This window comes from Bos taurus, chromosome 7, assembly GCF_002263795.3.
Source record: "Bos taurus isolate L1 Dominette 01449 registration number 42190680 breed Hereford chromosome 7, ARS-UCD2.0, whole genome shotgun sequence".
Lineage (NCBI taxonomy): Eukaryota > Metazoa > Chordata > Mammalia > Artiodactyla > Bovidae > Bos > Bos taurus.
In genome coordinates, this window is record NC_037334.1 from 45,766,138 (window position 1) to 45,786,936 (window position 20,799).

General features: G+C 56.7%; 1 protein-coding gene across 6 annotated transcripts in view; it reads left to right on the forward strand.

The window, feature by feature from the left end:
* The first annotated feature begins 2,762 nt into the window (after positions 1–2,762).
* TCF7 (transcription factor 7) overlaps positions 2,763–20,799 on the forward strand; it is a 32,048-nt gene continuing 14,011 nt past the window's right edge. For 5 of the 6 annotated variants that reach the window (XM_059888473.1, XM_024994696.2, XM_059888474.1 and 2 more), the window contains exons 1-3: positions 2,763–3,220; positions 3,415–3,481; positions 4,007–4,131. In XM_059888473.1, coding sequence (XP_059744456.1) covers positions 2,969–3,220; positions 3,415–3,481; positions 4,007–4,131 — 444 coding nt within the window. In that variant the 5' untranslated portion in view covers positions 2,763–2,968. The remainder of the gene's footprint in view (positions 3,221–3,414; positions 3,482–4,006; positions 4,132–20,799) is intronic. The other variant, NM_001099186.2, reaches the window with a different exon arrangement.

Consider the following 20,799-nt stretch of genomic DNA (forward strand, 5'->3'; position numbering starts at 1 on the left):
GGGGCTGCTGCACAGGTGGTCTGTCTTATGGGGACAAGCCCGAATATCTTTTCCTCTCTCCTTCCCTAAGCCTTACAGAGCTTTCCAGGCCCAGATGAAGTATGTCCATCTCCTTCAGGAAGCCAGCCTGACCAGTCCAGCCACATTGATCTCCCCATATCTGCGCTCCTTCTGCCCATCATCAGAATAGATTAATGAAGTAACAAACTCAGCTCTAGTAATTTTTCAGCTGCTCTAGCAGTCAATGCCTCCTGGAGGGCAGGTCCCCTCCTTGGCCCCTCCCTTCGCCACAGCCTGAGTCCAGGGTTAGGTACAGGATAGATGCTCCCTCAGTACACCTTCAGGCTGATTCCAGTGTGGCTGTGGAAGTCTGAGCCTCAATCTCTCTCTCCCTACCTTACCCTATCTCACACCTTTTTCTCCCTACTCACCTACCCGCTCCCTTGTTCCACCCAACAGAGCAAGAGGTTGGGGCCATCACCCCACAGCACAGCAGTTCCCAGATGGTGGGATTTCACAGCCCTGTAAAATGTCCAAAGAAATTTGGGGTGGGACAGGGAATAGAAAGTGGCCAAGTTTTTCTTTTGATAAATAAAAATATTTTAAAAATCAATTCTTACCATCATTTTAGTAAAGAAAGGCTGTTTTCACACCAATAGAATAGAAAGCTCATAAGCTCTGACTAAAGGCTAATACTTTAAGCTGAAAAAAAATTTACCCTTATTGGGAAAAACAAACCAGCCACTTCACTGTTGCCCTGACTTCTCTCCTTTCTCCATGGAGAAATCTTCAATCCCCACTGGTCTACGTCCGCTGAGACCGCATGGGTTTGCAGACCTTTGTGCCAGAGGAGGCTCCTGCCAAGCTGGGGCCACCCGAAAACGGAGGAGGACCTCCAAAGATTTTGGGTTGGGCAGATTTATACTCCCATTCAGCTTCCCAGAGGAAGCTCAGTCAAAGGCCAGACCCAGCGACCTCAGGGGCAGGGGAGGTGGGGGAAGCTGCGAGCCCCTCCTCCAGTACCTTCTCCCCTCCCAACTGGGCTGAGTTAGGCTGAAGCAACCCCCGCCCCAACACACACTCTAGAGGGGATGAGTGAGCTCACACACACACACACACACACACACACACACACACACACACACTGTCTCTCTCTCGCTCTCGCTCTCTCTCTCTCTCTCTCTAGAGGGGATGAGTGAGATTGAGCAGACAGCTCACACCCAAAATAGGAGTCTGGGGAAACCTAATGGGCAGGGTCTTCCCACATCTCCATCACCAAACTGAGTACTAGTGCCCAAAAGCCCCCCCCCCCCCCCCCACTCCACCCGCAGCAACAGGAAGGGAGGAAAAATGGGCACTCTAGCCCCGAAGTGAGGGGCCGAGGCGCCCCGCTGGGCGGGTGCAGATAGGATCTGAACGCAGAGAAGGGCGGCTCTTTGATCCGCAGCCAGCCCGGCTGGGCCTGAACACGCAGGGGCGGCTCGGCCCTCTTCCGGCCAGGCTTTGCGCCGCTGCAGGAGTCCTCTGGGACTCTGAACCGGACAAGCGTCTAAGACGCTCTCTCCTCCCAAATACCCTCTGCACCGGTTGTTTTCGGGAGACGTGGTAAGGTCAACACTGAATCCCGCACGGAAACCTGCCGGGTCTGCGGTTTACTGCACCGCGATTCTAAAGGGCCTGTATCTTGCCTAGATACAGTGGCTGAGCTGAAGTCAAGTGTGCTGAGGAGGCCCGCATGGACATGACCCAAGGGGCCTGGTAGTTCAGATGGAAGTTGGCTCACGTTCCGGCGCTCCTCTGCGTATAGACCCTGAAGCCTAGATCTTTTGAGGGCCGGCCTGCGCCAGTCTCGGAGTCAATGGACTCTCCGCGAATGACACTTCCCGGTTAAGTTGCTTGGGACCGCCAACCCCTCATCACAATCCGGCAGCCCACGGAGCTGCCCAAAGCCTCGCCTTCCGGGCCGGGCCACAGGTTCCGGACATGGAACTCAGTTGGACGAGTTGTTGTAGGGGGTGGGGGGTGGGTCGGGTCTGGAGGATTGGCATGGGCCCTGGAGGGATACTTCTTTCTTGCCCTCTTGGCTGCGTTCGCGCCTCTGAGCCGCCACGTGGCTGAGAGGCCCGTCACAGTTATGCGATGTATGAGTCCCTCATATAAGAGGCACTCAATAAATATGTGAGAGAGTATACTGCCTGCGCTGGCGCTGTGTGAGGGCAACCTGGAAGGAGGTCCCAGATTGGCAGAGGGCTGGAAGATGCACCCAGAGAATGGAGTTTTGAGGAGTCCTAACTCTGCCGGCCCGGTGTTCGAGCATAGCCTCGAACAGCCCCTAAGCTCAAGGAAGACCCCAGTTCCAAGCCCAGGACACACTATACTGAGCCCAGGTACAGACACTGTTTACAACTTGGCTCCCTATCCAAGGCACTCCCAAACCCCAAAGGCCTGGGGGACCAGAGCACTACACAGCTGAGGAAGAAACCTGGGCGCAGGAAGGGAATCCCTGGTTGTAGGTGAGGAATCGGGGTTAAGAACCCCCTTTAGATTCCCCGCATTTCAGGGGACGGGTGATGCTTTTCAGGCTCCTCCGACGCACCATTCGATTTACTCATGGGAGAGCTAGCCCTTTAAGACTACGCCCACTGGGCGCGTCCTGGCCTCTCCCAGGAGAGGAGGGGCGGGGGCACTTTGGTCCCGCCCCCGACCGGGCCCGCCCCCCGGCGTCCCCGCCCCGCCCCCGGCCCTCCGCCGGCGGCGCCTTTGATGTTCTGACCCGCCAGCTCCCGGAGCCTCTCAACCCCGCGCCCGCGCCCCGCGCCCCGCGCCCGCAGCCCGCCCAGGCGGAGTCAGCCCGCGCTCCGCCCGCTGCGATCCGGGCTCGGAGGTCCGGTCTCCGGGCTCGCCGCCTCCCGGGCCGGCTCCGCGCCCCGCACCCCCGAGCCCCGCGCCCCCGCAGGCTGAGCGCACCATGCCGCAGCTGGACTCGGGCGGGGGTGGCGCGGGCGGCGGCGACGACCTCGGCGCGCCGGATGAGCTGCTGGCCTTCCAGGACGAGGGCGAGGAGCAGGACGACAAGAGCCGCGACAGCGCCGCGGGCCCCGAGCGCGACCTGGCTGAGCTCAAGTCGTCGCTCGTCAATGAGTCCGAGGGCGCGGCCGGCGACGCGGGGGTCCCGGGGGCGGGCGCCGGTGCCCGTGGCGAGGCCGAGGTCGGGGCGGAGGTGAGCGCTGGCCCGCGCCCCGTTGCTCCTAAGAAGCCGCGTCGCTCCATCGCCCCTGGCGCTCGGCTCGCGCTGCCCCGCCCCTCCCTCCCGCGGCTCTCAGGGGTCCCCATCCCTCAGACCCCTCCCGGGCCCCGGGCCCCGAGCCCCGAGCTTTCCCAGCCCTCTCAAGGCCCCTTTGGATCTCCCCGCAGGCTCTCGGGCGGGAACACACTTCGCAGAGACTTTTCCCCGACAAACTTCCAGAGTCTCTGGAAGACGGTGAGTTTCTGCCCGGCCCAGCTCCCCTCCTCCTGCTAAGGCCCGGCCTCGGTGGGAGAGCCGGGCCGCCGAGTACGGGAGGGAGCCGAGGGGGTGCCTCCCTCCGCCCCCCACGGCAGCTCGAGGAGGCGGTAAAACCGAGGGGGTGGGGGAGTGGGGGGCGGGTTTCCCGGGCGCCGCCAGGCTCGAGTCACTTCCGGTGCCCTGACCTTTATAGGAGTAAACAGACCCCCGCCATCTCCGCCTCCCCTTCTGTCCAGGTGACTTGACTAATCCCCCGTCTTGAGGAGGAAGCGCTGGCCAAGGTTCCTTGGCCGGAGGGCAGAGTTGGGGTCGAGGAAGGGAGGCCCGAACTCGGGGTCCTTCGTCAAACCTTGGCACTGCGGGGACCCCCCCGCCCCAGCCCTTCAAGTCAGGAACTTGAAGGGGACCCCTTGGCAATTCTGATCTTCTCTCCATCGAGCAGACAGCCTTCAGCCCCAGCCGCCCCGGGCTGGCGCTTCTGACCAGCTGTGGTTTTTCCAGGCCTGAAGGCCCCGGAGTGCACCAGCGGCATGTACAAAGACACCGTCTACTCCGCCTTCAATCTGCTCATGCACTACCCGCCCCCCTCGGGAGCAGGGCAGCACCCCCAGCCGCAGCCCCCGCTGGTAAGTGGCCCCAGCAGCCCATCCCGCCTTGTGCCTGCTACCTCCTTCATCAGGTATGTGAGGCATGGGCAAGAAGTGACTTTTACTAGAACAAAATAGATAGAGGAGAACGCTGTTCTCGTCCTTTTCCCCATACACACCCAGTGGGATCTGAACCAGAAAGAGATCGTTCCTGAAGGAAAGAGGACAGCCGCAAGCACCCCCACTTACCTCCAGCGGTTGGCTTTTGTCTTCCCAGCTTGGTCACTAGCAGGTGCTGGCTCTGTCTTGGAGCTTGGTGATGCTGGGGTGGCATCTTCTTGAAGAACTTTTAAGCTGAGATCACCCACCCCTCCTCAGGGTGGTGTAAGTGGCATGGAGTTTTGAGTTTTGCTGTTAGCCTTCTCCCACTAAGTCCCAAGGTGGGGGGAATGGGTAGAAAAGCTGGGCTGCTTCAGGTCTTCTGGTTGTACAGGAGAAACATCTCCTACTCGTTCTGTCCTTGTTGGCATGAATGTGGCCTTCCCAGAGAAAGAACCCGACCACAATGTGGGGAAATTAGGTTTTTAAGAAGCTGGCTTGGTCTCAAATGCACCAGGAAGGGCTTGCAAAGGTGTTTCAAATCAGTAGTGTCAGTTAGGGGCCTGTTTAATCAATCTGCAAATTGAACTAAGAACTCAGTGCTTTGAGAAGACTGCAAGATCATTACAAACCATGCTTTTCTGCCCATTGGTGCAGATGACCTAAAGTGTGAAGAGCCTTTTCTGAGTGCTTTGGGGCAGCAGTAAAGCTGTGCTTAACGATAAACTCAGATTAGAGTTCCAGACTGCTCAGCTGGCCCAAGTCAGGGGTGAGATTAGAGCTTCGAGAGTACATTGAAAGGGCCCTGGGGTCTGTGGTGGGTGGGTGTTGGGTGCAAACATAGACCCTCGTGCAGGTCAGGCCAGCAGGGGGAAGCTCATATGCTAGTGGTGGGGGGTCACCCGTCACCCAGAGGGTGGAGAGTGACTGCCAGGCTCTTTCCGATCAAGAGCGAGGAGGGTAGGTTCTGAAAGCAGTTTCATGCTGAAGCTGGTGGGGCGTGAAAAAGTAGACTGGGGCTTCTCTCCAGAAACCCAAGATGGAAAACCTGGTAAACAGCTGACTGGAAATAAGCTCCTTGCCCTTTGGACCCCCGTTCCTTCATCTGTAAAGGAACACGTTGGTTGGTTGAGTGGTCTGTCGCTTTCTGGCTCCTGTCTGTGAGGTATTTGCTTCCTTCCAAGTCTGTGGGGGAAGGGGCTTGCTTGCCTTCCGACCTTGCCACCTGACACAGTAGCTCTCTCCCCAGAGACCTCTACCTTCCATGAGCCTGCTATTAACAAATATACTTTGGGGGCTCCCTACAAGGTATAAACTCTTAGACTTGGGCCCAGGTGGTGGGACATAACCCACCACTGCCTAAACACCAGTAGCTGAGTTGCTGACGGGAGGCTGGGGTTGCTGATAATCAAAACTAAAGAAAAGGCTCAAAACAGACCTTGCAGGCAGGTTCCCTCCAGCGTCTTGTGATGCCACAGAGGTGCAGGGAAAAGGCGGTGTTTCTGAGTTCCTTTCACAGTCTGGGCAAGTGGTAGGGGAGCGCCCAGAGTGGGAGTGCCTTGTTCTCCACAAGGGTGTGGTGATGGAACCATTTGGTGTCCTTTAGCTTATACTGGTCAGAGTGTCGCAGATGGCCGGCTGCCTCCAGCAGTCAGGACTCAGGGGGGAGCGGGGGCTGGAACAGGCACACCACCACTCCCCTTGCCTGGATCAGCTATCTTTTAAACTTTGAGATCCTTCTCAAGCTGCAGCAGATGCGTTTCTGTGCGTCACACTCTCTCTTATAGGGGCGAATCCTTTTGTCCTCCTCCCCAGCCTGCCGTTGCCTCCCACAGCCTGGCTTCTGGGCTCACAGGAAGAGGGCAGGCTCTGGAGCTGACTTTCTGTGCCCTGGCATTGGCTGCTCCGTAGGGCCGGAGACAAGAACAGAGGCACAGGAGGGCCTGCACTGGGGAGACGCTGGGTGAGGAAGATGTACGTGAATATGGGGGGCCCTCCTTTAAGCAAACCTGTTACAAAGGAACAGCTAGAAGAGTAGTAGGTGTTTGTGTTACTAGAAGAGTTATGTGGACATTTAAAATATGGTTAGCTTTTAAAAGGCAAAATTAATTGACCCTGTGTTTTGGGAACCCATTTATCATGTGATTCAAGGTTCCTGTGTCTAGAATGAGGAAAGATACTCTTACAGTGGGTTAGGAGCCCCTTGTGAGGTCCTCAGGAAGGATTGCCTTTGGAGGTTTTTTCCCCCAATGCTGTGTTTTCCTGAGGCCATCTTCAGGGAACAGAGGACATGCTGCCCAGCCCCTGCCCATGGGCTTTGGAACTAGGCCCCTCTTGCTCTTTGCCCTCTCTGAGAGAATCAACTGGTCAACAATTGTGCTGGGGAGCTTAAGGCCGATCGCTTGACCTTCCCTGACAGTAGGGAAAACCCATGCCAGGGACCTCCTCTGCCCTTGTCTGGATGGAACGCCCATGTGGCTACTACGCTGGATACCTCAAAGTAGGCAGACTGGAATCTTGTCAGGAGCTACCAGAGGGGTGTAGAGGGAGATTTTTCTTCTTTTTGGTACTTGGCTCCTCGCAAACTCTGTTTTTGGACGTGGAAATTAGGTCAAAGTTAATTTCACAGCTAATGTCTTTCAGGAGCCTCATGTAGGTTTGCAGACAAACCTAGCCCCGTAGCCACTGCTTGTTTTGTTTTGTTTGCTCCGCTCTGGGATTGTAGTGGGGAGAGCAATGACCTGGTCCTGGGCCAGACTTTGAGGGATTTCTGGGATGAGTGAGGCATCACTCCTTAGGGAAACTCAGACTCCAGGATGTGCAGAACTGACAGTTTGGTGCAAATTCTCATCTCAGAAAGGATATGAGGCCTCGTCACTCTTCTGGCCCCTTCCAGGGGCTCCGCTTGCTGTCTGTGGCCCAGAAGGCTGGTGGGCCTTTCACCATTTAGATGAAATGCCCAGAATAGGCTAATCCAGAGACAGAAAGTAGGGGAATGTTTGCTGGGGCTCAGGGAAGAAGAGAATAGGGAGTGACTGCTAATGGGTATGGGATTTCTTTTTGGGGTGATGAATATGTTCTGGAATTAGATCATGGGGATGGTTGCACAACCTTGTGAGCATATTAAAAGCCACTGAATTGTGTACTTTAAAATGGTCAATTTCAAGGTATGTAAATTACATCTCAATTCCCAAAAAAAATAGTTGAGCTGAGCCTTTTGGCTCTTGCAGGGACTTGGGGCTGTTTCCCTGTGCCATCCTGGTGTCTGGGCATGCCCCGAGACCTCTGAGGTGGAGGTGCCCACTTGAAGCAGTGGATTCATGCTTGGGCTCCTGGCCATTGGGCTCACATTCTCTGACTCCAAGGTCTGAAGTCCAAGTGAGGATCGTGCAAGCGAGCCTGGGGGAGCAGGAGGTGAGGGTAATAGCAAGACTTGAGCAGAGGAAGGAAGTGCTGCTGACGCATGGCCAGCCTGTCCTGGGGAGCTCTGCAGAGATGCACCCACCCAGCCCTCCACACCCCTCAGAAGACAAGCATTGAGGCCTTGCGGGGGAGGGTTAGTGATGGTTGGTCACTAGCCCTGGTTGGGGTGAATGAGTTTGGCACCAGGCTGGGTACCAGATGGACCAGAAGCAGCCTCTCTGAGAGTGCCCAGCTGAGCGGAGTAGACAGATGAATAGACTTAGATCCCTGGCCAGAAGAGTCCTGTTACAAAAGGGCCAGCTGGCAGTGTCTTGGGCATACCTGGCCCCTCCTGGGCTGTGGGAGAGGGTCTGCTGAGCAGCTCCTTGAAGGAGTAGTCTGCCAAATAAAGACACCGGGGACTGGCAGGCATCTGGGCTTCTCTCCAGACATCCCAGATCATCTACTTCTCTATTGAATTTGCCACCCCCAAGCCCAAACCATCACCATCCCTCCCCTAGGAGGGCAGCCGCCTCTATAGTCCCTCTGACAGACCTGGGTCCCCACCCTAACCCTCACCCTCAATCCAGGATCCCCAAGGAGCTGAACAAAAGTCAGATCGCACCTCTTGCCGTATTAAACCCTGTAGAGGCTCCCATTGGTCTTGGAGTAAAATCTGAGCCACTCAGCACAGCCTTAGTGCCTAGGTGGCCAGCCCCTGCTGACCACCCCTCCTCATCTGCACCACACTCTTCCTCTCTCCCTAAAAAGCAGCCCCCCAGTGCCCTGACAGGACACTGAGTTCTTTGTACCTCAAAACCTTCACACTCATTCCTTCAGCTTGGCATTCTCTTCAGCTCTTCACCTCACTGCCACTTTCTCATTCCTCACCCAGGGCGTATTCAGATGTTACCTCTTCAGAGATACTTGGCTCTGACCATCCAAGTGGGGCCCTCCATCACACCCCGCCCCAGGCCTCAGCTGCCTTGCCCACCCTAGCAGCATTTCAGGCCAAGGAGGTTGGCACTGGTTTATGATGCAGTTGCCATGCTCAGGCCAGAGGCGGCCCATGTGTCAGAAATATCTTTGAGCCTTAGTTTCCTCCTCAGCACAACGAGAGTAGTAAGCTCTCCTCCCAGAGTTGGAGTGAGGACTAGAGGCAGGGGTATCAGGGACGTGCCCAGGAAGGTGCCAGTGTGCGTGGGCTTGGGGGTCAGGATTTGGCCACAACTGATCCCTTTTCCTTTGCTGCCCTGGCCCCTCTGGGACCAGTGGTGGCTCAGTGGTACTAACTCTACTTTGGGCCACAGAGTTTGGGGTCTGAACGCTGGAGTGGGGACTTGGGTATATGGGCCCCTCCTCGATGCCTTCCTCACCCAGGGATTCTTGGGAGGAAAAGTGTGAATCCTGGGACCAGGCCGGGAGCCACAGCCACAGCCACTCATTCTGTCCTGAGAATCCTCTCCTACCACCCTAGAGATTTGTCTGAAAGAGGCCCCTCCTTCCCTAGCCATACAGAAGCCCTTTACATATGTTAGGGGCTGAAGCTATTTTGTAAGGGAAAAAAGGGGAAAGACCCTTGTGGCCATTAGCCTCTGAACCATTCCGAGCTCTTCTCACACGGTCCCCCTGTGCACAACCTCCTGTGTCTCGTCCCAGTGCTTCCAGGGTGTGGGGTGCACCCCGGGCAGTGCCCACGTGTGGCTTCTTTGCTTGTCTCCCCTCATGTTTATTATTCGCTTCTCCCTCATGTGACTTCTAGTTTTCACACGGGTTGCCTTCTTTACCAGTGGGAATGATGCTCACTGATTGTTTTCCTGGAGCAAAGTGTGAGAACTGTGGGCTCAAGAGGTAGGAAGGAATCGCGGCTTTGCTTCCCCATGGCCCCAGTTCACAGAGGGTTCCTGGCAGAGCCCAAGCCCAGCCCACATGGCGTTTCCCCTCTTTTGTTGTTCATTTTATAGGTTCGAGCTGGGCAGTGAGACTTAAAAGTAATTTTGACTTGGATTCCTTCCTGACTTGGAGGGCTGTGTGGTATTTGGAAAATCTGCAGCCCCCACACCCGCATACCCCCAGGGTGGAAACTTTCAGGGGGGCCTCCGTGATGCCTTTCAGGCCTAGGAAGTCACCCTGAAGGAGGCCCGCCCGTCCTGCAGACCTGCCCCACCTGCCACCTCGGCCGCAGCTTAGGACTGCCCATCCGTGCCTCCAGCTCAGGAGCAGAGGGAGGGGCTGATGGCGAGCCCTGTGTTGGCCGCTAGCACCCAGGTGTTCCTCCCCGGGCCTGAACAGGGTTTCCCGAACCAGCTGTCACAGGCAGTAAACAGGGCTGTCCATACCAGCTCTGCCCACCTCCCCAGGTGCCCTGAGACTTAGATATGAGTGGGGTTGGAGTGGGAGGCGGGGTCTTGGTGGTCCCTTCTCATGGGCAGTTGGCAGCCCATGCCCTCCTGGGTCCTCTTGAGATCACTTCCCACCCCCTGTCCCCGCATGAAGGGAGGTTTAGCTGAGCTGTGAGAATGAGCTCTGGGGGCAGTGGTTTCAAGTCACACAACAGCTGAGGTCCGGGTGGAGCAGGGTGGGCACAGAGCCGCGTGGAGGGGCAGGGGGAGCAGCTGCGGTCCCGAAGCCATACAGTCACGCTCCCTCATGCCTTGTGACTGGCTGCTTCCTGCCACTGTGGACAAACAAGACTCCGGTGGAGGAAACAGGTGTTTTATCAGGTCACAGGGCTCCCCCTCCCCCATGGTACAGTGCATGGGTCCTGGGGTGCCAGCCCTCCTCTGCAGGTGGGGACAGCAGGTCGTGTCAGGGAAGGGACTTATCCATGGCCCCTTAGAGGAGTGGAGGTGGAAGGCCTGAGTTGGGAAGCTCTACCCTCAGACGCCTTACCTTCCACTCCTTGGCTGAGTGGCTCTGGGTAAGTTAACTCTTCTGGGCTTTATTGTCTCACCTAAAAACAAGGATAGTGAAGGTTCCTAGCTCCCTGGGTTGCTGTGGAATGGAACGAGCTCATGTATGTGGAGTTCTTGCCACACAGTCGGTGCCAGCCTGGGAGGGGTTGTTAACACTGTGGGGAATGGCCTTTGTAAAGGACGCCATGCCAGGAGGTGCAGTAACTACCCCTGAAGGGGGCTGGACTGAAGCCCCTGACGCTCTCCATCCTCAGCCCCTCAGCCGGCTCCCCTGGGGCAGAGCAAAGAGGACAGCTGTCCACCTGGCCAACCCGAGGGCTCTCAGCTGGTCAACGACGTGGTGCCCGCTATATCTAGAATCCTGGTCCAGACCCCTAACTGGTATTCACTGAGCCCCACCCCCCCGCCCCGGGTACTTGGCCTTGGCTCAGCACAGAGGGGACGGCTGCCTCTGCCCGCTCCAGGGCTCAGTTCTGGCAAGGCCGAGAGACTCTCCTGGGGGCTCAGTGCCGGCCGTGTTGGATAAAGCATGCTGAGGAGAGGGGCTGGTGGGGCAGCTAGGAAGGTTTCCTGGCAGGGGGCTGTTCTGGCAGGCCCAGAACCTGTGAAGGCGGGAGTGGGGGAACGCTCTAGGTTGGGGGACAGCTGGAACAGAGGAGGAGGGGCAGAAATGAGTATGTTCTTGGCCACTGGAAGGGCCCGCCAAAGCCCAGGGTCTGTGAGGCTGGAGAAGGGCCAGCATGGAAGGCCTAGCATGTGCCCAGGCGGTGCTGGTGCCACAGCCCAGGAGTTGGCAGCATGAAGGGCAGCATGGTGCCCACGGGAAATGGTCTGACTTGGACAGAGAGGGTAAGGCTGGCAGGCGGATGCTGGGAGGCACAGGGTGACTGGAGGAGGCGGGCAGGGCCAGGGAGGGGGTGGGCTTTGGGCAGGGGAGACCCGAGCAAGCTGGCACATGCCAGGAAGGAGTGCCTCAGAGGTGGAAGTTTCGTGTTACTTCATTGGACTCTCAGTCTGTCTCCAGGATCACGAGGCCAGGGCCTCGCCTCCTGTCCCTGAGGGGACTGAACCCCGGCCAGGGTTTGGAGAGCCCCCCTCATCAGCTCTGTCTCTAGCAGGACTCCAAGGCCCCAGGAGTCTGTGGAAGGTCTCTGAGAACCCAGGACATTATTATCTCCTTCCTTCAGGTAGTCTGCTGCCTCAGCTCACAGACCTGTGATACTTGGGGTTTGGACGTGGGTGCCACCTCCCTCCCCTTAAAGAGGAGTGGTCCTCATCAGCCTTGGCACATGTAGTCTCTAAGCTGCAGCCTGGAGGGTTTGTCTTGGTCAGAGGGTCCTGTAGGACATGGGGCTCCCATTCCCTGGGGGGAAAAGGGACTGTCCCTTACTGGATAGGGTCCCTGGCCAAGGTGGGCCTGAGTGTGGCCCTCTCTTGGGGGAGGCTGCCTTGTAGCCTGTCCCACCCATGGAGCCTGCCTGCCTGGGCTGTACCAGCAGATATGGCTTTAGAGTGTAGAGGGAGATGGTGACACACGGCCTTCATGTCACAGCCAACTACACAGCCAGAGCTCCTTGGAGATCAGAGAAAGCAGATGCTTTGCCAACCCCTTTACCCCTCCCACTGAAACAACCATCTCTTCTCTCCAAGGACACGAGGCTGTCTGGGCCCCACACTGTCTGCTTGCAAATAACGACGAATGTGTGGCTAGGGCTGCAGGCATGGATGGGCAGGATGTGGCCCCAGGGAACAGTGGGTTCTGGGGGTTCACGTGGTTAGAGCTGCCCTAGCCCACCACCAGGGCAGCCTGGCCAGGGAGGGCAGATCACCCCTCCCAGGGAGCCCAATTTGCCCATGATGGGAGGAGGCTCTGATGGGCAAGGAAGCCAGGAGCCAAGGCCACCTCCTCCCTGGCGTGTAACCTCAAGTAAATCTGTCAACCTCTCTAGGTCTCAGTTTCCCTCTGTAAACGGGGGTGGGAGCCCTGGCCATGAGGATTCCTGAAGGTCAGATAAGCATTAGTGGGAGAGGCCTGCTGCTCTGGTGGGCCTCAGCTGGGGCTTTTTGCTGGGCACTGCAAGAACTGCTCCTGACCCAGCCTCCCCATCAGGCAAGAGGGAATTGGAGGGCGGGAGGGACAGGTGACAGGAGTCCAGCTGAGGGTATTCTGACTAACTCTGACCTGGCTCTGGTGGCAGCAGGCCCAGCCTCCCGGTCTGCTGGGCCGCCATCTGAAACACATTACCAATGCTTTGTAAACTGCACATCACTCGGCCACATGAAAGCTTGGGATCTAAAAATAGCCACTCCCAGAGGACGCCCCGCATTGGCGGGGCTCAGCTGACCTCCGCACGCACACCCACCACTAGGCTGTCCCTTTTGCCAGGGAGCCCCGACTGGCAGGGCCACACCCACCCACCCTCCCAGTGTGGGCAGCCACTGCCTGAGGCCACTTTATCTGAGCACAGATCTCATCCAGCTGGTCAATGCTTCAGGCCTCAAGGCCTTACCTAGGGCACAATGTCTGGAGGAGCCAGGAGGAGGCTGCCCAGAGTGTGTCAGTAACCGCAGGCCCCCTTCCCCAGACCTGTATATGGCTGGCATGTCTGTGGAAGCCAGTGGAACTGTCTCACAGGAGGGACACTGGGGCCCTGTGGAGGTGAAGCATGGGAAGGGGGACTTGACTGCCGTCAGATGGTGGACAGGAGGGCCACTGGTGGATGTGCTGGTATGAGAAGGGCAGGGTCCTGCCCTGGACCCCATGGTGTCAGTGGGGAATCTGTCCCAGCACAAAGGCAGGGCAGCTGTGGGTCTCCAGGCTGCCAAGGTTGACTCTTTGCCCTACTTTCTGTGGGCTCCTTTCCCTCTGGTCTCTATGACCAACTGCAAAACCACTCTTTTCCCTAAAAATAAACATGCTTATGGGATTGGGGGAAGCTTTGTAGCTATCAAAGGAAATAATAGGGTGTTTAAGAAAATTACATTGCGTTTTAAATAACCAGCATGAAAGTCATTAAGTTTTAAGTTTCATTCAAATCAGATGGCTCTGTGGCTGGCCCGGTGGCCAGGCAGGCAGAGGGTGGGTGGGCCCTTAGGGACGCTGAGCAGCAGCCTCTGGAGAGTTTTACAGTGAGGTCTCTGCTGGCTGTAGCTGGGGTCCAGGCAGGGCAGCCCTGAGTATATGCTGTGCTGCAGCAGCCAGCCCAGAGCTCGAAGGCAGGCTCTGAAGCAGTCTGCAGCCCAGGAACCTCCCAGCTGTGGTGGGCAATCCCCTGGGTGGGGCTGGGGCATGAACATAGACCAAAGGGTGTGGGACAGATGAAGCTGGGACTGCAGAGGCCGTAGGGATTGATGACCATGTTGGGATAGGGGTTTAGGGATGGTGGTTTGGATCAAAAGGGCGAGAGAGGATCTACAGGGCCAGGACCACATCTGTCCTCTTCACTGCTAGACTCTCTCAGTGGCCAGCAGAGAGCATGACACATAGTAGGTGCTCGTAAACAGCTGTTGAGAGAGTAACAACAGCCACGGTAATAGTGCATGTGTCAAGAGCCTCCCAAGTGCCAGACCTGTGCCAGGGACCTTTAATCCCGATATCAAGATCCTTACCAGAAGCCAAGAAAGTAGTCGCTATATAGCTCTCATTTTACAGATGGGGAAACTCAGGCTCAGAGAGGTTAAGAATGTGCTAGTACCTGGCAGCGTCAGGACGTGGACTCTTTTCCCCCAGAGCCCAGACTCTGCTCTGTCCCTCTGCTCTCAAATCTGTGCAGTTAGTTGGGGTCACTGTAGGCTGCAAAGCTGAATGTTACCCCCACTCCCGCTGAGTTTATGAGCTGGATTCCTCTGGCCTCAAGGAAAGATTTGGTGCTTTCCTGCCGCCCTTGGGCATGACCTCAAAGTTCTGGACTTGGGTCAGGGCTGGACCAATGCCTGGCAAGGTCAGGGCTACCAGGGCCAAGAGCTGTGTTTCTTGGTTGAAAGCAGGACCTCGGGGCTTCCAGAATAAATATTACCTGGAAAAGTGTTTTACCTGGAAAAGTGTTTATAAATGACATTCAAGATTACATTAGGTTTGGGAATTCCCTGGCGGTCCAGTGGCTAGGATTTTGCACTTTCACTGTCAATGGCACGGGTTCAATCCCTAGTCAGAGAACTAAGGTTCCTCAAGCCACTAAGCGGGGCCAAATAAAAAACAAGATTGCATCAGGTTCTGATGCATGATGCAAGGACAGTTTAGGATTATGTATCAGTGGATTCCCTCTTTCTAACTTTGGTCTGGGCTCAGCTGGAAGCTCATTGCTAGACTTCTCTGGCCCAGGGGCCCTCCTCTGTGGGTCCAGGAATGGACTAGAGGGTATCCTCGGTTCTAAGACAGTGGGACTGGCTGGACTGAGGAATCTGAGGGCATCCCTGGGCGTGGGTGTCCCCTTGCCAAACCCCTTGGGAAAGTTGCTTGGGAACCAGATCCACCTGCCAACCTTGCTAGGACATTTTGAGAGTTTCTGCTTCTACTGCTGCCCTCCTCTGCACCTCCCACCCTAGTTCCACCCCGGCTCTTGTCACTGAAGGCTAGGCAGGAGCTCAGCAGTCTGGCCCAACAGCAATCTGGCAGCAGTCCAAAGGAGATCAAGGGCCAGCAGCCCCAGCCTGATACAAAGGCCAGCTTTCCTGAAAAGCCTTGGTCTGGGAACATGCTCTCCTTTGTCCTCTGTTTTCTTCTTCATTAATTAAAAAAATAATTACCAGACACAAATATTACTTCATTTCATCCCTATGAGATATGGACATGGTACAGACGGGGAAGCCAAAGCATGGAGACATGTACCTTGCCCGTGTTGGAGGAGAAACATGATCTCCAACATCTACCTCTCTGTTCCCTGCCCTTATCACATGCCACTCTGCCTCTTAGGCAACATAGCTATCCACTCATTCTTTTAAAAATTGGGTTTTTTAGCTACAGTTGGGTCCCCTTGGCTCCCCACCCCCCAAGAATGTAGTATTTCACCCTCTCCTCTGTTTTTATACTGTTAGACGCAGGTGCGTGTCTGTAAAAGCTGTTTGGTGTGGCTTTTTTCAGAACCCCCTGACTCAACCTCTTTAGAGTGCTCCACCTCACGAGGGCCTCTGTGGCAGTTGGAGCAGCCCTGCCCTCCTCTGTCAGCTTACACTGGGTGTGAGGGTTTGGGGAGGGGAGCATCCTGGGCCCCGAAGCCTCCAGCCACTCCTTTTCACTCCTTGTTCACAGGGGATAAACCTTTAGCTGGACCAAGTCTAGGCAGAGCCCCAAGGGCCTTAGCTGCCAGGGTCAGACCCAAGTGAGCTTCCTGACTGTGGCCCCATGGCAGAATTGTCCTACCGGGGCTGGTACAGGCAGCTGAACAGACCGAGGGATTCACAGACCCCTCTCTTATCTTTGGTCCTCAGAAGCTGGCTGGAATTAACTGGGGCAGGAGTGCAGTGCCAAGGTTGGGGATGAGATCTCCAAGTCTCCACCTCCCAGCCTCAAGCCATTGCTAACCATCAGCCCCCACCTCTCCAGGGCCTGCCTGGCTCCTGCTCCTATGCAGAACACTCACTCTTCTGCCAGTGGCCATCCCTGCCTGCCATCCCCACCCCGGCAAATGCTGCACGCGGACTGGGAAAACAGAGGCCAGACCCCATAGGAAGAATTTCTCATGGTTCCTTTAGTCATTTATAATTGAGGACCAAAATCACCACCTAGAGGGCAGGGTGAAAACGCCCTTCACACAGAACGAGATGGGGGTCAGAGTCACACAGCTGGTCAGTTTTTTCCAAGAGAGATTACTGGCAGGGTGTTGCTGGCGAAGTCGGTGATCCCTGGGGTCCTGGGTGGGTGGAGGTCTCAGTGAGGAGACCCGGTGTGGGCAAAGGAGAATCTGGCAACCACTCGGCCCCCAGGCCTAACACGTGTGGTGTCCTCGCTGGCTACCACCAGCTGGCCTGTGGGGCCTGTCACTGAGTGGTAAAGATCTCTGGCCGGGAACCCAAGAGGCTGGATTCAAATCCAGATCTATCACTACTTGTTCTGAGACCTTGGGCAAGTCATTTTCCCTCTCCTGTCTTCCGTTCCTCGTCTGTACAGTCTGTACACACAGATCACGCAGTGGCTGGGAAGACTCTGCAGGGTGGGACTCTTCGGGGTGCCCGGCATACAGGAGGCTGTCACTAGTAGGGGCTGCCATCTCTAAACCTGCATGTTCATCTTCTTCAGGACTTTTCCACAAAGCCTCTTGGTTTCACTCCTAGGGTAACAAAACCTCTGACTTCCTCAGATGCTGTCCTCCCAGAGCCCAGCTTTTCCTACTGCCTCAGACAGCCTGAGCTGATGCTGTGCCCCTGGCCTGCCTCAGTCCACGCGGGGTCCCAGGTGGCTGGGCACTGAGATCGAGGAGCTGGGAGAGTGACTCCCTGGACCGGGGGATGCCCAGCCCCAGGGCTGCTGCAGAGTCCTCAAAAATGTGTCGGTGTATCAACTAGCAGCTCCGCTGCAGCAGCTCCCGGAAGCTTATATTTTCCTCTAAAAACATCCTGTCCTGAGGGGCGTTTACCTCAAAGAGGAAGAAGGAAAACAAAAGTAAACGAATGCATAGAAACCGCTGGAGGCTGTGGGCCAGGCCACTCAACTCAGTGAGGTTCCGCTAGCTCTGAGGGCGCCTCAGGGCTGGGCTGGGTCTAGAGCAGGCCTGTGGTTTGCCAAGGCTGCCTGTGGCTCTCTGGTCCTCACCTCTGCTGTGGCAGGGCCCCACTATCTGATGTCAGGACCAGGCAGCTGGTGGACTGGCCACAGGGGCCTGGTGGGGCTCTGTGCATCCCTGGCAACAGTCCCGTGCTGGCGGGAGGACTGAAGCCTCCTGGTCTACTAGCGGGTGGCCCAGCCATCCCCCAGTCCCCCAGCTCGGCGGGCCACAGTGCCACCGCTCCATGCTTTGTGAGGGGCGGGGAGCTGGAGGGCCATCCCCTGGAGAGCGCCATGTCCTGGGCAGAAGGGCCCAGAGTAGGGGTGGGAATAAAGGGGCATGAGCCCAGCTAGGGTGTATCTGCAGAGGTGGGATCTGTGGGAGCCCACACTTCAAGGCTTGGCTGATACGCAGGTGAATTCCCCTTTGGAAAGGGGACCTGCTTCCTTCTGGGAAGTTCATTCTCATTGTCCCAGGCCTTATGTGTGTGTGTAGGGGTAGGGGGGGTTCCCACTCAGCAACTGGCCAGACTCCTTGGCATTTACACACCATCGGTGATAGAGAGGTCTGGGGGAGCTGTGGTAGGCACTAAGGGACCCTGGAGTTGGGAGGCATCCAGAGGAACTGATCAAGACCAGAGTGGATGCTCAGGAGCACTCTCAGAGTTGACACGCGTAGTTTCTGGCAATGCAGGGAAGAGAAGTGAGAACTGGAGAGGGCCTTATGAGCAGGGCCACTCTGTGGGATTACGCAGGGGATCTGGGCCAAGGAGTTGAGATCCAGCCTGCACTATGCTCCCCAAGCCGTGTGCCCTGGTATGGACCCAGGTGTCTCTCCAGAGGGGGTACTTTTTCCAATTAGCACAAAGGTACCGTATGAAGTTGGCAACCCTGGCTTTGACCGTCTGGAGAAAGGAGGAGATGCGATGGAAGGCGGCATGGGTTCCCAGGTGCCAGGCAAGATGTCCCGAAGTCCCAGCAGTCGCCCAGCTCCTCCCAGCCTCCTGTGTGCTGCTGTGTCCAGCCAGGGTGCTTTGTCCAGTGCTGCCGCATTCTCCCCAAACACTGACTTGTATTGGGCCCTGCCCGCATACACTGCCAGAGGACCCAGCAAGTTGTGGACGATGGCTCCCCAGGCAGAGGGAACAGCTTTGCCCTTGAGCCAGCAGCCCTCAGTGGCTGGAGCAGAGGGAGAGGAGGGGAGAGATGAGACTGTGACTGTTTGACATCGCCGAAGACCCCGAGAGTTCTAAAGGGGTCCCCAGCACTGACTCGAGGGAGTATGTTTGAGCAACTTTCTCAGTGTCCCTGAGCCTCACTTCCCTCATGTGTAAAATGGGAAGGATAATGCTGGCCTCAAATGAGCTGTCAAGTGTGGCGTTTACAGTCCTCAACTTCATGTGTGTGCCCTTGGCCCAGAGAGCCGTCACTCTCAGTAGGCCGCCTTGTGTTCAAGGTGTGGATCCGACTCCTGCTGTGGACTTGTCCCCAAAGGCCTTTCCCCAGCTTCAAAGCAGGCATCAGGAATACCCTCCCCTGCCTTCTAGGAGCCAAGAGACTGGAGTCAGGTCCATGGTGGATGAGTGGATGGGCGTGCAGAAGTTCTGGGGCACCAGAACTTCTAGAGGCCTTTGTTTAAAAGTCTTAGTGAGTAAGCCAAGTACAGACCCTGGAGAGGCAGAGAGGACCAACAAGCCCCTTCTGCCCTCCGGGACCCCCAGCCACTCCTGCAGCAAGTAGGCACCTCCACCTGCTGGGCTGCTGGAGCCCCTCCCAGGTTACAGCCCTTTCTAAGGAAGTGGCCCTTAGACTGAGGTCAGGATGAGAAGGAATCTGGCAAAGAGGAGAAGGAAATATGGAAAGCTAGCAGGAGAGCGCAGCGCGCAAGGGGTAGGCAAGGTGTTGAGGTGAAGTTGAGCTGGGTGCCTGGGTAAGAGAAAAGCAGGCCTGTGAGGCTGGACAAGGCTGGGGTGTGGCTGTGAGAGGGTGAGGAGTGATGTGAGCTGGGGACCTGGGGGTCGTGTCTAAATACTGCCGTCACGGAAGCTCCCAGCGTGGGGTCTCAGAACTTACAGGAGCATTTTTTAGGGTCAGGGAAGCACTGACTTAGGTGACTGACCAACTAGGCTGAAGCAGGGAGACATTTGAGGACTAGGGCTCCTTCCCCTGCTCCCCCTTGTTGGTCCACGACCAGAGGGCCTCTGCAGCACCATGGGTGGAAGGAAGCTCAGCTTTGCCGCTTACAAGCTGTGTGACCTTGGGCAAGCTATGTGATGTCTCTGCCTCAAATTTCCTCATCTATCAAATGGGGATAATAATTACACCTGTATCACAGGTTTGTTTTAGGAGTCTGTGAGTTAAAATCTGCAAGGCGCTCAGAACTATGCCTGGCACAGGGTACAGCTGTGCCTCTCATAATCATCTGCCATTAGCAGATGCTTTCTTCTAGCCGAGAAAGTTCTTTTGCCTGATACATAGTAGGAGCATAGTAAATACACCCTGACTGAATGTCTCTGCTGATAATGATCAACTGTGAATTCTGGTACAGTGTGTTTATGTGTGTGTTTGGGTGGGGGCAGGGAGGGTGGGGGTGCTTCTCCTGGCACAGTCCCCTGCCAAGGGGAGGCCTTCTTGGGAGGACCTTGTCAGGCTTGACACGCTCCCCACCCCCCCAGGCTTGAGACCAGAGGAAGCAGCAACTTTCTTCGCTGGGAAAGTGTTGTGGGGCTCAAGCGTTTGGGGGTTTTCAGAGTCAACCGTCAGAGGCGAGGGAGTTTCTCTGCTGGCGGTGGCAAGGGCTCTCAGGGTGCACACAGCCTGTAAGCGGACCTCTGCGGTCTGCAGGGAAAATGCCGACTGTGTTTATTTTTCACCTGAGCCTGCAGGAAGTGGGGGTGGGGAGAGGGAGGCGGGAGCAGCCAGGCCCAAGCTCGCCTTCAGAGCAGGGGAGACCGACCTCAGGAGTCCCTTATTTCCACCTCCTCCTGCCTGGCCCTGCCCTAGGGCCTCTTCCTGGCTCCAGCCTGCTCAACAAGAGGAGGGCATGTGGGGGCACCAGAGTGAGGAATCTCCAGACATGGGCTAAGCCCAGAAGGATGAGGACCCGCTTTGGGATGATGGATTTTGAAGTGGCGTGGGACGAACAGTAAGAGCAATGCCAAGGCAGGAAGGTCCGCCTGTGCTAAGGCCTCAGCAGGCATGGCCTCCCAGCCCAGGGGTCTCAGAGTCCTGGACTCGTCCTGAGTGCTGCAGTCTGGAGGGAAACGGGAAAGGGCTGTATGCAGAGGTCAAAACAAGGGTGTGGGAGTGTGCTGGTCAAGGAATACAGTCTGCTGTCCCGTCTGTCATTGGCTTATACATCCCACCATGAGTGCCCAGCTCTCTGCTTGCAGAGGTTAGAAGAGGCTGTGCCGTCCAGATATTCGGGGATGAGGGGTGGCAGACAATCCATCAAGGCCTGCCTCCTTCCCTAGGAACGGGACAGTCACCATCAGGGGAGGAGAGAAGCTCCAGTCACTAAGTTCCCCAGACGCAGGCAGGCCCCAGGCAACTCCACCCTGCTGTCTGGGCAGCCTAGCCCTGGGACAGCCT